The 12,813-nt window shown below is 39.8% G+C and overlaps 2 protein-coding genes across 2 annotated transcripts in view; one reads left to right on the top strand and one right to left on the bottom strand.

The window, feature by feature from the left end:
* Positions 1 to 4,022: 4,022 nt before the first annotated feature.
* On the top strand, positions 4,023 to 6,537 carry LOC107739165 (POU domain, class 2, transcription factor 1-like). Its single transcript, XM_016551178.1, has 3 exons — positions 4,023 to 4,064; positions 4,884 to 4,969; positions 6,149 to 6,537. The coding sequence occupies exons 1-3, from the start codon at positions 4,027 to 4,029 to the stop codon at positions 6,418 to 6,420; spliced, it is 396 nt and encodes a 131-aa protein (XP_016406664.1). The 5' UTR covers positions 4,023 to 4,026; the 3' UTR covers positions 6,421 to 6,537.
* A 2,821-nt stretch (positions 6,538 to 9,358) lies between these two features.
* The window catches only part of LOC107739163 (T-cell surface glycoprotein CD3 zeta chain-like), a 9,483-nt gene continuing 6,028 nt past the window's right edge, over positions 9,359 to 12,813 (bottom strand). Inside the window, exons 2-8 of the mRNA XM_016551177.1 lie at positions 12,039 to 12,133; positions 11,136 to 11,180; positions 10,984 to 11,058; positions 10,866 to 10,898; positions 9,958 to 10,011; positions 9,842 to 9,868; positions 9,359 to 9,755 (exon numbers count right to left, since the gene is read on the bottom strand). Coding sequence (XP_016406663.1) covers positions 9,684 to 9,755; positions 9,842 to 9,868; positions 9,958 to 10,011; positions 10,866 to 10,898; positions 10,984 to 11,058; positions 11,136 to 11,180; positions 12,039 to 12,133 — 401 coding nt within the window. The 3' untranslated portion in view covers positions 9,359 to 9,683. The remainder of the gene's footprint in view (positions 9,756 to 9,841; positions 9,869 to 9,957; positions 10,012 to 10,865; positions 10,899 to 10,983; positions 11,059 to 11,135; positions 11,181 to 12,038; positions 12,134 to 12,813) is intronic.

Raw genomic sequence — 12,813 nt, 5'->3', positions numbered from 1 at the left:
TAAATCCCCAAAGATCATGCATGATTCTACGCAGACGCTACACAGGACAGGATTTGGATGTGATGTCAGTGGCTTACCTTCGGAACTCTCAGACTACTCCACCACCACCTCCTCCACCTCCCAGACGTGGTGGGACTCAACCACGTGGACATCAGTCTCACATCCGACCCCCAGGTCCCCAACGTCGCCCCCCCACCTCTACAGGAAAGCGTTTGTGGGAGCGTTGATGCTCGCATGTCGACAGTGGGCTGTTTCACGGAGAGTCAATTTAATCATTGGAGATCAATAACAACAAATCAGTGGCTCTTGACTACCCTTTCGAGAGGGTACCGTATACAGTTTCGCTGTCGACCTCCTGTTCACACCGGCCTGAGACAGACAATAGTTCACGATCCATGTCAGGCACACTTGCGCACGAAGTTCAGGTGTTGTTGCGCAAAGGTGCCATAGAACACATCGATCCCCAAGTTCATTCCGGGGGATTTTTTTCAATTTATTTTCTGGTTACAAAGAAAGATGGCGGGTTTCGCCCTATCTTGGATTTAAGAAACTTAAATTGTTTTCTCAAGTTTCTCCCGTTCAGAATGTTACAACAGATGTGTTGCAGGCCATCATGCCGCAAGATCGGTTCGTGACAATAGACTTGAAGAACGCCTATTTTCATATTCTGATTGCGCCAGAGCACAGGCGGTTCCTTCGATTTGCCATAGGGGGTCAAATATTTCAGTTCAGGGTTCTTCCGTTTGGCCTGGCTTTGGCACCAAGAGTTTTTTCGAAGTTCGTCCAGGCAGCATTGGAACCACTCCAGAGGACTGGCATGAGAGTGTTACCGTACCTGGACGACTAGCTTGTATGTGCAGCATCACCCCAGCAGGTAATCGATCACCTGCTGGAACACATCACATCTTTGGGGATCACTGTGAACTGGGACAAATGCAAGCTTGTTCCAGCGCAGTCAACCAGTTACATAGTCCTTGCTCTAAACTCTGTCACAATGTCGGCTTGCCCGACTTCAGAGAGAATAGGGTCAATTCTGAGAGCTATAAAGAGGCTTCGGGTGGGTCACACTCAGCGCTATGTGGCTCTCTTGAGACTCTTGGGGAAGCTCACAGCAGCAACAGCAGTAGTACCACTCGGGTTATTGTGGCTCAGGCCATTCCAGTGCTGGCTCATCCAAAAACGCCTGTGTCCGATACAAGACAAATACACAAAGATCAGAGTCACACGTCGCTGCATGCAAGCCCTAGCACCTTGGTCACAGCGGCAGTTTCTCCTCACAGGAGTTCCATTAGGACCTCCACCTGCACTCTGGGAAGTCATAAGGACGGATGCCAGTCTTCTCGGCTGGGGGGAGTCTGGCGCAGGAGGGGAGTGAATGGCACCTGGAAAGGTTACCCTTTTGCATTTTCAGACTGTTCTCAGGGGAAAGCATGTCTTGGTGTGCACGGACAACAGAGTGGCCGTTTTTATATCAATCATCAAGGAGGCACGAGGTCACAGAGTGTGCTTTGGGTAGCTCACAATCTACTAATTTGGGTGCAGACCAATCTGCTTTGCATCCGGGCAGCATACCTACCAGGATGACTCAATCATGCTGCAGATGCTCTCTCTCGTGGCAGGGTGTCACAGGGAGATTGGAGTCTACATTCAGACGTCGTGCAGATGATATGGAGAACATATGGGACCACTGCGGTGGATGTGTTTGCAGACAGTCACACGTCTCACTGTCCTCGTTGGTTTTCCCTGATGGACGAACCAGGATCTCTGGGTCTGGATGCGTTAGCCCATGACCGGCCGGACGTGATCCTATATGCTTTTCCCCCGTTAACACTGATTTGGAAGACTCTGTCGGGTGCACGACTGCAGGCACTGTCTACTGTTAGTGGTTCCTCATTGGTCTGCAAGGCCGTGGTTTCAGACCCTTCTTTCGGTGTTAATAGGGCCACCTTGTCGTCTGCCAAACAGACCAAACCTATTGAGTCAGTTAGAAGGAAGAGTTTGGCACCAACATCCAGACCGATTGAAGCTGTGGGTGTGGGTATTCATGTAAATGGAAGGTATTCTGTGATTGGTGTTCTAGCCAAGATATTGATCCATTACAGTGTTCAGTGGGATGCATTTTAGATTTCTTGCAAAATCTTTTGGAGCTTGGACGTTCTGCATCTACACTTAAGGTGTATGTGGCGGCTTTGTCAGCTCACCGGTCCGAGTTTGGTGCTTCTTCACTTGGGTCTGACCAGCTGATTGTTGCCTTCTTGAAAAGAGCTAATCGTCTTTGTCCTCCACGGGCGGTCCGGAGTCCGACATGGGATTTAAGTATGGTGCTCAGTTCCCTGCGTCAGCCCCCATTCGAGCCAATTTTGGAGTCAGACATTAAATGGCTGTCATTCAAGACTGCATTCCTCTTGACAATTACAACAGCAAAGCGTGTGAGTGAACTCCATGCATTGTCTGTGAGTTTCCCCTGTTTGTGCTGGAGTGCTGACTTTAGTAGTGTTTCATTGTGGCCTAATCCGGCGTTTCTACCCAAGATCTTGTCTCCACATTTTATGAACACACCTATCGTGTTGGCTGCACTGCCATCAGATCAAGATGACATACGGTTGGAGCTATGTCTAGTTAGGTCCTTGGGGACTTACATTGATAAGACAGCAGCCTGGCGTAAGACAGACCAATTGTTTGTTTGTTTTAGTGATATGCGCAGAGGTGCTGCACTTTCTTAACAGAGACTGGCACACTGGGTGATGCAGGTTATTTTACATGCGTACGAGTCTGCAGGAAAGTCTGCTCCCTCATCTATTCATTGTCACTCTACACGTGTCTTGGCAACATCTTGGGCAGCGTTCAAAGTGGTGTCGCTCTCTGAAATTTGTGCAGCAGCAACCTGGGCTTCATCATGTACATTTTCACGTTTTTACAGATTGAATGTGACTCCCTTGCCAGCAGTGTGTGCTGCAGTGCTTTCTGCCTGCCCGGATGCTTCGCAGGGGGATCCCTCGTGACTGTTTAGGTATTCGTCTTCCACTAGTGCTTTCAGCACTGCCTCTGGCGGTCTGAAGCGAAAGGAAATAACAAATCAATTTTGCTTGGTTGGAAAGCTACGCTATTGATTACGTCTTTAATTGATTTTTCCGTACATTTCTGCCATATGACTGACAGTCACCACTGATAAGCTACCACTAAATATTGTAGAAACTTAATTTGCTGTAAAGTTGCTTTGCAATGATTTGTATCGTGAAAAGCGCTGTACAAATAAACTTGAATTTAATTGAAAAACTTGAAATAGAACGCTGGTTACGAACGTAACTGTGGTTCTATGACTAAGTGGAAGGCCGCCAGAGGCAGTGCTGAAAGTCTCTGGTCACTCGGTATTGCGAGAATGACCTAAAGCTGCATTCACACTAGCAGTGACTTTTGTCGCTGCATGTCGCCAGGGGCTGGCGATGAGGTTGCTAGTGGGCGTTCTCAATACTGGTTGCCTTGACAGCGAATCAGGTTTCTTGCTGCTAAGTATAAACATTTTGGAGACTAAATATAATCTAAATCTAAATTAAATCCGTGCATACAAACAAAAATGAATGAGAAACAAGAGCCTGCCTACTTCCATTGCATATATTTATCTACGGTTGAGAGGAGAACGATCACATGAGCTCTACTGTCTTCTTTCCTATTGGCTGTCGCTCCCGAAAGTCACTCTTCATTTGCATAAAGTTGAAGGATTCTGAACTTTGTCGCGTCGCTGGACACGCCCCATCCGGTCGCCAACGGTCGCTGTCCCTCGGTGTCGCCGGAAATCGCCAGCTCTCCATTGAAATGAATGGAATTGTGTCAACTTTGTCATTTGATTCTCGGTCAAGCTTGAGTGTGGGGAGTTTTCCACTAGTGCTTTCAGCACTGCCTCTGGTGGTCTTCCACTTAGTCATAGAACCACAGTTACGTTCATAACCAGCGTTTTGTTTTGTTTTATTTAATCTGTTAATTATGAAAGAAAATTTGTAATTTGTAAATGTCATAAAGGGCGTGGTAATGAATTGGACGGCAATACGCCAGGAGAAATGGAGCGGGTCAGACACAATTTTTGACTACTTCATACGTTTTGTTTTGTGGAAAGTCATTTTTTTTTTTATGAATTTCATTTTGTATAATTTGCAACCTAATTTTAAACATTGTTTTGTTGATAAATTATTGAATAAAATAAATAAGAACAGTAAAAGGAACGCATGTGGAATGAAGTACGTGACAAAATACAAACCCACTCCATGCTTCCGCGGCCTGGAGAAAAGGCCAAAACAGTATTTGTTTTCTGTCTGTTGACAGTATTTTCTGGTTTATGGAGTGATAAAAAGAGAAATCCAAAATCCCCTCTGGAAAAACCTTTAACTCTAATATGTCAACAAAATCAAACCAGAATTATGAACCTGGCTTTATCCAATATTCAGAGTTATGTGCTGGAAATGTATGCAAATTACTGCATACTTAATTAGATAATGCCTCATTTTCATATTTAAACATAACATTTCAGAAAACTTGTAATACAAAACAATAATCTAAATGTTTTAAGCACTTTAGCCCCAAATTCTCATGACTTGTCATTTATGTTTATTTAAATAAGTTTACTGTATGTTTTTTTTTACTGAAAATGCAAAATATAAAGTTTTTTTTATTTATTTTGATTTTGGGGTATAGCATGTGACCCAGACATCATGAAAGCTTTTCTTTCATATTAATCAGAGGTTTTGTTGGTCACATGACGATGCTGAGAAGGTCTCACATTGGTTGTAAACGCTGCTGCACAGAGATGATTGATATGTCTGATCGGGACATGTGTGTTAGTGATGTGGTGACTTTACAGAGTTTATGATTTCTGCTTGTGTTTTGTGCAGTGGGGCGCTGTTGAGTTTGGCTCCTGCTCTGGGAAACGCTTTTGGTCCTGCGCTGATGAATAACAATGCACTGGCCACCATCCAGGGTAACTATATTATTGTTCATCTCAAATCTAATAAATGTGACTGCAAGGCATGATGAAATTAAGATATTATAAACATTAACATCATGATTTTCTGTAAAGCTGCTATGAAACAATGCGCTGTAGGGCTGTCATGATTTGAGTACTCAATTATAAAAAATCCTCGATTGCATTTTGCCTGTGTCGATTAACCGGCAAAATACTGGAAGTGGTGTATTCCACAGACGAGAATCCATGAAAAGCATTATTAGACCTAATCATATTATTAGAATAATAATATGATTATTAAAAATCATAATAAAGCATAATGCTAGTGTGAATTCACAAAAGCTGTGTTTCAGTTAAATAAATATATACACTGCGGGTTTAATATGCACTTTATTTATATGCGTGTAGGTTACGTGAATCTCAGAGTGGCTCCGTTCACAATAGGTGCTGGACCACACAAACAGTTATCATTTACACGCGCGGACGGTCTCAAACTCCATCTTTGCATATGCTGAGTTTTGAGTTGCTTATAAAGTTCATCTGGGAAAAATGTGCACCATTCTATCAGATTTATAAGGTAAATCATTTATAAACCTATGCCAACACAGGAGAATACATCATTATCTTTGTAAATATGTTCAAAATAAAATAACTTAAAAATTAAAGTTTAAAACCCTCGCTCTGAGTTTGCTTGTTTTGATGTCCACATGTTCTTGTTCAAGAAATGACAGTGACTGTAGCATTTATATCAGAAAGAAGTAGCCAAATATTACAGATTAAGTGGACTTCTGAATTAAATGTTGTTTGGTCAATATTAAACAAGGATTAGATCGCACTGTAAAGTGGAAAAACAATCATCAGGCCGTTGGCCCTCTGCAGGCATTTTATATAATACAGTACATAAAGTTATGATTTTTTTTTTTTATTACTTTGTATTTTAACTGTTTTGTTCAATAGAACCATATGATTACTTGTTTTTAAACCAATTATTATTGCCTCATTGCTATTATATATATATTTTTTAAGTCCTTTTAAAGTCTATTGTTCGCTTAGGTCTATTTTTATTACCACAAAAAAATATCCGATTACTCGATTAATCGTCAGAATAATCGACCGATGACTCCATTACCAAAATTATTGTTAGCGACAGCATTAATGTGCTGTATAAATATATTCAATGTGTTTTTTCGTCAGCTCTGGCATCGGGAGGCGCTCTGCCTCTGACCTCCTTCAATGGAAACACCGGCCTGCTATTCACCAACACCAGTTCAGGAAGCACTGCCCCCAGTCTGGTGACCACTCCCCTCTTCCTCAATCCGTCCAGCCTGTCTCTACTACCAGCCAATCTGCTGTCAGCTGGCGGGGCTGGAGGCGGAGCTCTCAACCTGCAGCTGGCCAGTGACATGCAGCAGAGTACTGTTGCCATGACAACCAAGAGCATCGCCTTGGCCTCGAAGGCGCAGTGAGCGCATACGGCTCCGTTCAATCCTGTGCTATTACCAAAAACACTTCTGATGCGTGTAGTACTTCCTGCAACTGAATATCCGTGTCACACGTTTGATGTTCGAGGAAACGGTCAGGATTTAACTTTATTTTTCAATCTATTTCTTAAACTAACATCTAAATTAACCAAAAATGTGACTGATTCTTCATGAGAGATTATTTCACATAAGAGTTTATATTGACTTTCTACAAGGGTTTCTGTTTTTATTTGCGGCTCTGTGAAACAGGCCAATTGTAGATGATTTCAGATTTATAATCAAAAGCATTTCAGATCTTTTATGTTGCAAGTTACTACAGCGCTGGGTGGAGCGTTCTATCAATGACTTTTTAAACTAGTATTCTAACTCGACATCGCTTTATAATAAATATGGTTAGAAGGCTTTTTTTTTTTTTAAATCCGTCACAGCGAGCGCTGCTCCTGTGAGAGATGCAAATGAGCTGTCACATGTTTGTTTGAACATTGATTCTGTGAATCAGCGGCGAATCGAGTTCATTCAACTGAATCTATTAAATCAGTGTGTAATTCCACCTCACATGTATGTCTGTCATATCAAATGTTGGATGCTGAACGTTTATTTCCCATGTTTCTGGTGATTTGAAGCCTGTGAATGGATCGATCTGATCAGTGTGTGAATCTCATGATGACACAAGCTGCACGTGTTCTTGAGATTTGCTCCGTCACGTGATTATGCCAAGAAACTGCTACTTCAGTCTGTGATGTTGCAGTAATTAGCCTCTTTCATGTTTTTCCCCAAATATAAGTGTTTTTCTTTCAGACTAGCTGCATGCGGCGGTTATTGATGCGCTGTTACCTGTGACGCTTTGAGTCATTTGAGAATCACAGTGAACACAATCACAAAAGAAGCTGCAACCAAAGCCAGTTTCTGTTTAGTTTAGTTTAGTTTAGTTTAGTTTAGTTTCCTATGGCCGGGCAGAGGCATATGTAGCGTGTGCATGAGCGCAGTGGTCAGAGGTCAGAAATACCTCCAGCACTGATGTTAAAGCTGCTTCCTGTGATGCGCAGATCTTCAGCTGAAGACCCTGTTCTCAGAACTACTGTGTACAGTCTCTCTTATCACGTTTCTACTTAATTTGTGTTTCTTTGCCAAAGCAAATGTCTGTTTTTTTTACTCTCATAGATTTTGTTACCATTGCCATGCATTATACGACTGATAGACTGCAACGGTTAAAGTCAAAAATCATCATCTGTGTTCTACTGAAGAAACAAAGTCACCTACATCTTGGATGCCCTGGGGGTAAGCAGATAAACATCAAATTTTCATTTTTGGGTGAACTATCCCTTTAACTTCAGCTTTCATGGCACGTTTAACACGTTGACGTCTCATAGTTTTTATCTGCTTTCCAACAGTCTGTGTGAGAAACATAAAGATGAAAATATCAGCACATGTAGTTTGAACCCTTTCAGCTCCTTTCCTCTGATCATTTTCTTTATTTATGCACATGAAAATATTGAAATGAGGAGGCAGCATTGATCTGTTAATATCACTGTCATTTCCGTTTTTGTCTCATGCTGTATAGATTATTATATTCTGTATATCAGTGATTGTGTGCGAGCTGCTGCGCTTTACTTTCATGTTTATTGGCTTTATTATTTTGTGCAGGAATGAAAATGTGGATGAAAACCAAAGAACCATCAGCTTTGTGCCGCCCCTCTGTTTCTTTTCATCCTTAGTAAAAAAACACACTAAATACAAGGATTATATATAAATATATGAAAATTTGTTTTATTTTTGTGGCTCCCAAAGCAAAAATACACTTAAGCGTGAAAACCAAAGATTTTTCATTTTCTCTTTGCCTTTCCCTTTATTTTTTTTTATTTTTTTTAATGTATAATTAATTTTAAATCATAAACACATTGTAGACTTTTTTTTTTTTTTTATCCAGAGATTGATTTTCTGGTGGAATATGAATCATGAGATAAATCGTCTCATGAGTGTCTCGTGTCATTCTCATGAGCCGCTTCTGAGAGATGATTGTGATTTCAGACTGTGTGTGAGATTCTCTACAGAATGTGTTTGATACAGAAGGGCTGTTCACACACACACACACACACACACACAAGCTCAAACAGACACACTCTCTTACACACACTCTCGTTCCTCTACAGGTTTTCGTGGATTAATCAACTCTCACAGTTCAGTTGTTGCTGTTTGCCGTAGAAATTAACCTTTCTGGATTTGTGCGTTTGTCTGTATTTTTCTTTGCTGTTCATTATCAGATGATGAGTTTGTCATGTTGCTGTTGCTGCAGTTGTAGATTTCATTAAAAAAAAGTTCAGTCTCAGACTGTTTCTGTATGATCTCCATGTGTTTTGATCAACAGTCAAATCAAGTTTCTAAACTGATTATTTACTGAAAAAGAGAAAAATCACTTTAACAAGCTGATACAAAATTACACAGAACAGACAAAAGTAACAACCAAATGAAATGCAGTGAAATTTTCAGTTTTAAAAGGATAACATGTAATATTACACTATAATAAAGTACTTGGGGGAAAAAAAAAACACTCATGATACCATGTGAGAGATACTGAACATCAATCAACGTGAATCTTGTTAAACCTGCGGCTCATATTTCACCACAAAATCACAAGAAAAGGCATTTTTAAATCATACAGAATATTAAGGTAATACTTTACAATAAGGTCTCATTTATCAACGTTATTAATGCATTAACTAACATTTACAATGAGTGATATATATTTTACAACATTAACCTTTGTTAATGTTAATAACATTTTTCATGTTCATTTACAGTTCATTAACTAATGTTAACTTACAACTTTTGATCTTAAAATGTATTAGTAAATCCTGAGATCAACATTAAAATCAATAAATATTTTAGATTTATTTTTCATTGTTTGTTAACGAATGAACCCTTATTGTAAAGTGTTACCAAATAGCATTATTATTTGAACAGAATTATTAGTTGAATCTCACAATGTTTAAACGTTTGGTTTTATAATGATTTTTACTTTACATGTGTGCCGTTTAAAATTTGGGTTCATTATGAAAGTCTATAGCCTAATTCACAAAGTGGAGAAATGATAAACACAGTCACTGTAAAAACACAGAATAAACACTGGAGTCTGTAGGAGAAAAAAAAAACTACTGGACTGAAATCAAAGACAGAGTGAATGAATGAGTTAAGTGGCTGAATCTGCACTGGACTGTGATCCTGATGGCCGGTTTGTGGAGAATCAGCATTTAACGTGGCGGTGGGTGAATCGGCTGCATGTTCAGAGAATCATACGTGTCTTTAGTCACGGAGCTCAAACCCTGAAACACAAACACATTAAACCAAATGAAGTGACTTTTATTTGACAGTGATCTGATGTTTAGTTGTGATATTAAATATGTCTGACCTGATAAACCTGATCAGGACGGCGGCGCTGGAGGAAAATCACAAGATCAGTTTGAGTCTTTTGTCGAATCATTCAGATGAATTGATATGAAATAAGACTGAATCAGTCACACTTACGCCTGCCTTCGTTTCAATCTCACGGTACGTGTCGTCCGTCTTTTTCTGCAGAGGCTGAAATAAACCAGCATAACCATAATCATTATCGTCATCACAGTTTTGTGGAAGAAATGCATTAAATCATTTGTTCGGTTATTTCAGTCAAACAAAATGTTTTGTTAGATTTTTGAAAACACTTTCCATCATTATAAACTAGCTGCCAAGTTTATATATATATATATATATATATATATAGCCTATAACATCTGAAGGACGTCATACACTCTTAAAAATAAAGCTTTTCAGTGATGCAACAGAAGAACTTTTTGATTCCCCAAAGAACCTTTCAGTGATCAAGTATTAAAATAACTCTTTTTTTTCTTAGTGTAAAGAACATTTTAATAGTCTAAACAATCTTTTACCAATTGAAAGCTTCCATCACACTTAAAAATAAAGGTTCTTTATTGGCATTTATGGTTCCATGAAGAACCTTTTAACATCTGTGGAATCTTTCCAGCTAGATTATTCAAATGGTCCTCACGCTAAGAAAAAAAAGTTCTTAGTTCTTAGTAGTATTAAGAACTGATTACTGAAAGGTTCTTTGGGGAACCACAAATGGTTCTTTTATTGCATCCAGTGAAAACTTTTATTTTTAAGAGTGATGGATGTTAATAGCTCTAAGCTCTTCATGCAACCATTTATGCCAATGAAGACCCTTTATTTTTAAGCGTTTGAGCTAAAGCGGCTCCTGTAACATTCAGTTTGAGTTTCTGCAGGTTGATCTGATGGGGTTTCTGATGGTGGTTTTGCGTCTCATCATCGGTGGAAAGTGCCGCAGGTGCCTCTGTGGTCACTGACGCGCTTCAGATGGATTATTCTTCTCAACGTGCTGCTAATAAACTTCCTTCCTGTGATGAAGAAGCTCTTACCGTGTAAGTGCTGTCGTCTCCTCGCTTGCGTCCCTGTGAAACACAGACATGTAGATCACAGGCTGCTCCTGTCCGTCATGTGATGTGATGTGATGTGTGTCAAGTTGTCATCACTCACCCCTCCAGCTCGACCTTCTTCATTCGATCGCTGTGTCAGTATGTCGTACGTCGACTGGCCGCTCTTGTTAATTGGCTGGAAAACATCAAACGCTCCGTTAACATCTTTAATATCGTGACCGTTGGCTCATTGATCACGTATCTGATTCTCACCTGATACAAAGAGTCTTGCTCCACTATGCTTTTCTTCTTGATGTACTGAAGAAAGAAGCTTCATTAATGAACAGTGCATTTTCATAGTTTTATATTTACATGTAATGCAGGGATTCACCGTTGTTGTTTTTTTTGTTGTTGTTGTTGTTGTTGTTGTTGTTTGTTGTTTTTTGTCATTTTTGGTTATAGTAGCTAAGTCAATATTTTTTTTTTGCATATCTATGGGTTAATGGTCACATGACATGCAGCTAATCAAATAAAATTATTTTATTTTGATTTGTTTTCATTTATTTTCCTTTTATATTTTTATGATTTAAATCATTTTTAGCTATTCATCAACTTATGAACCCCAGTTTGAGATCTTACTATTAGTATTTTATTATCAATATGGTACACGATTATCCTATTCAAATCAATGTGATAAATAAATTAGGATCAAAGTAATCAAAAAGTAGTGTGAGTATTTTACCTAAAATGTGTAATGTAACAGATTACATTGCTAACATGTAATTTGCAAACAGTAACAGACTACAGTTTGTAGGTAATCTACCATCACTATGAGTTTGAGGTTATTTTCACTCTGTAGTCAGTCTGGTATCTCTCATCTACGTAATTAAAACTGTGACTGTTGAGAGCATGGTCCAACATCATATTTCAGAATCACACACTAGAATACAGTTTACACTATTTCTGCCATATAACAGTAATAGTAAGAGTAGTAAGGTGAAATTCAGGGAGGGGGGTGGTTGTTAAGTGCATCGTCTGTGTATTTGAAGTTCACTTTTTGGGATCCTCATTAATCACTGTTCATACTACAGATTAGCATATAATAGTGCAAGAGTGTATGAACTGGGCCGCAGCTCATTGTGTGTGTGTGTGTGTGTGTGTGTTATAGACTCTCACTCGCTCGCGCACGAAGAAGGCAGTGATGATGATGCAATACAGCAGCAGAAATGCGTCCAGGATGTAACAGTACTGAGGATCATACTTCGACATTGCTGAAAACACAAGAACAGCAGATTGTTGATGAATGAGTCTGAACAAAGCACCTGAGGGAAAAAACAGCAGCACTGATTCAATCGAGCATGAGCACATTCAACAGTGTTATTATATTCAACAGAACAAACACACACACACACACCACATGTTGGGTTTCCATGTTTTATGGGGACATATAGGCGTAATGGTTTTTATACTGTACAAACTGTATTTTCACAAAGCCCATCACACAAAGCTTTCCGCATTTTTAGTTTTTCAAAAAAGATCATTCTGTATGATTTGCAAGCTGTTTTGCTCATGGGGACCAAACAATGTCCACACAAGGACAAGGATTTTGGATATTGCCATCTTTGAGAGGACATTTTATCCCCATAACGTAGGGTATACCTGAACCACACAGACTCACACTCACACAGATGCACACACTCTCACATGCACACTCACACACACACACACTCACGTACCACACATACGTACACACACACATACACTCTCGCTCTCTTATGAAGTGTTCGTGGTGTGTGCATCTCGAGTGTTTCTAGTTCAGCGGTTTGTTCAGCTGCTCTAACTGACTAACTGTGTGTGTATGTGTGAGAGAGATAAAGAGGGAGGAACACAAGAGAGTGATACAGCGCACACACACACACACACACACACACACACACACACACACACATAA

The sequence above is a fragment of the Sinocyclocheilus rhinocerous genome, unplaced genomic scaffold, assembly GCF_001515625.1.
Source record: "Sinocyclocheilus rhinocerous isolate Xijiao unplaced genomic scaffold, SAMN03320098_v1.1 scaffold2510, whole genome shotgun sequence".
NCBI classification, from domain to species: domain Eukaryota; kingdom Metazoa; phylum Chordata; class Actinopteri; order Cypriniformes; family Cyprinidae; genus Sinocyclocheilus; species Sinocyclocheilus rhinocerous.
Note: the sequence above shows the minus strand (reverse complement) of the source record. Positions and strands in the feature narration are given on the sequence as shown.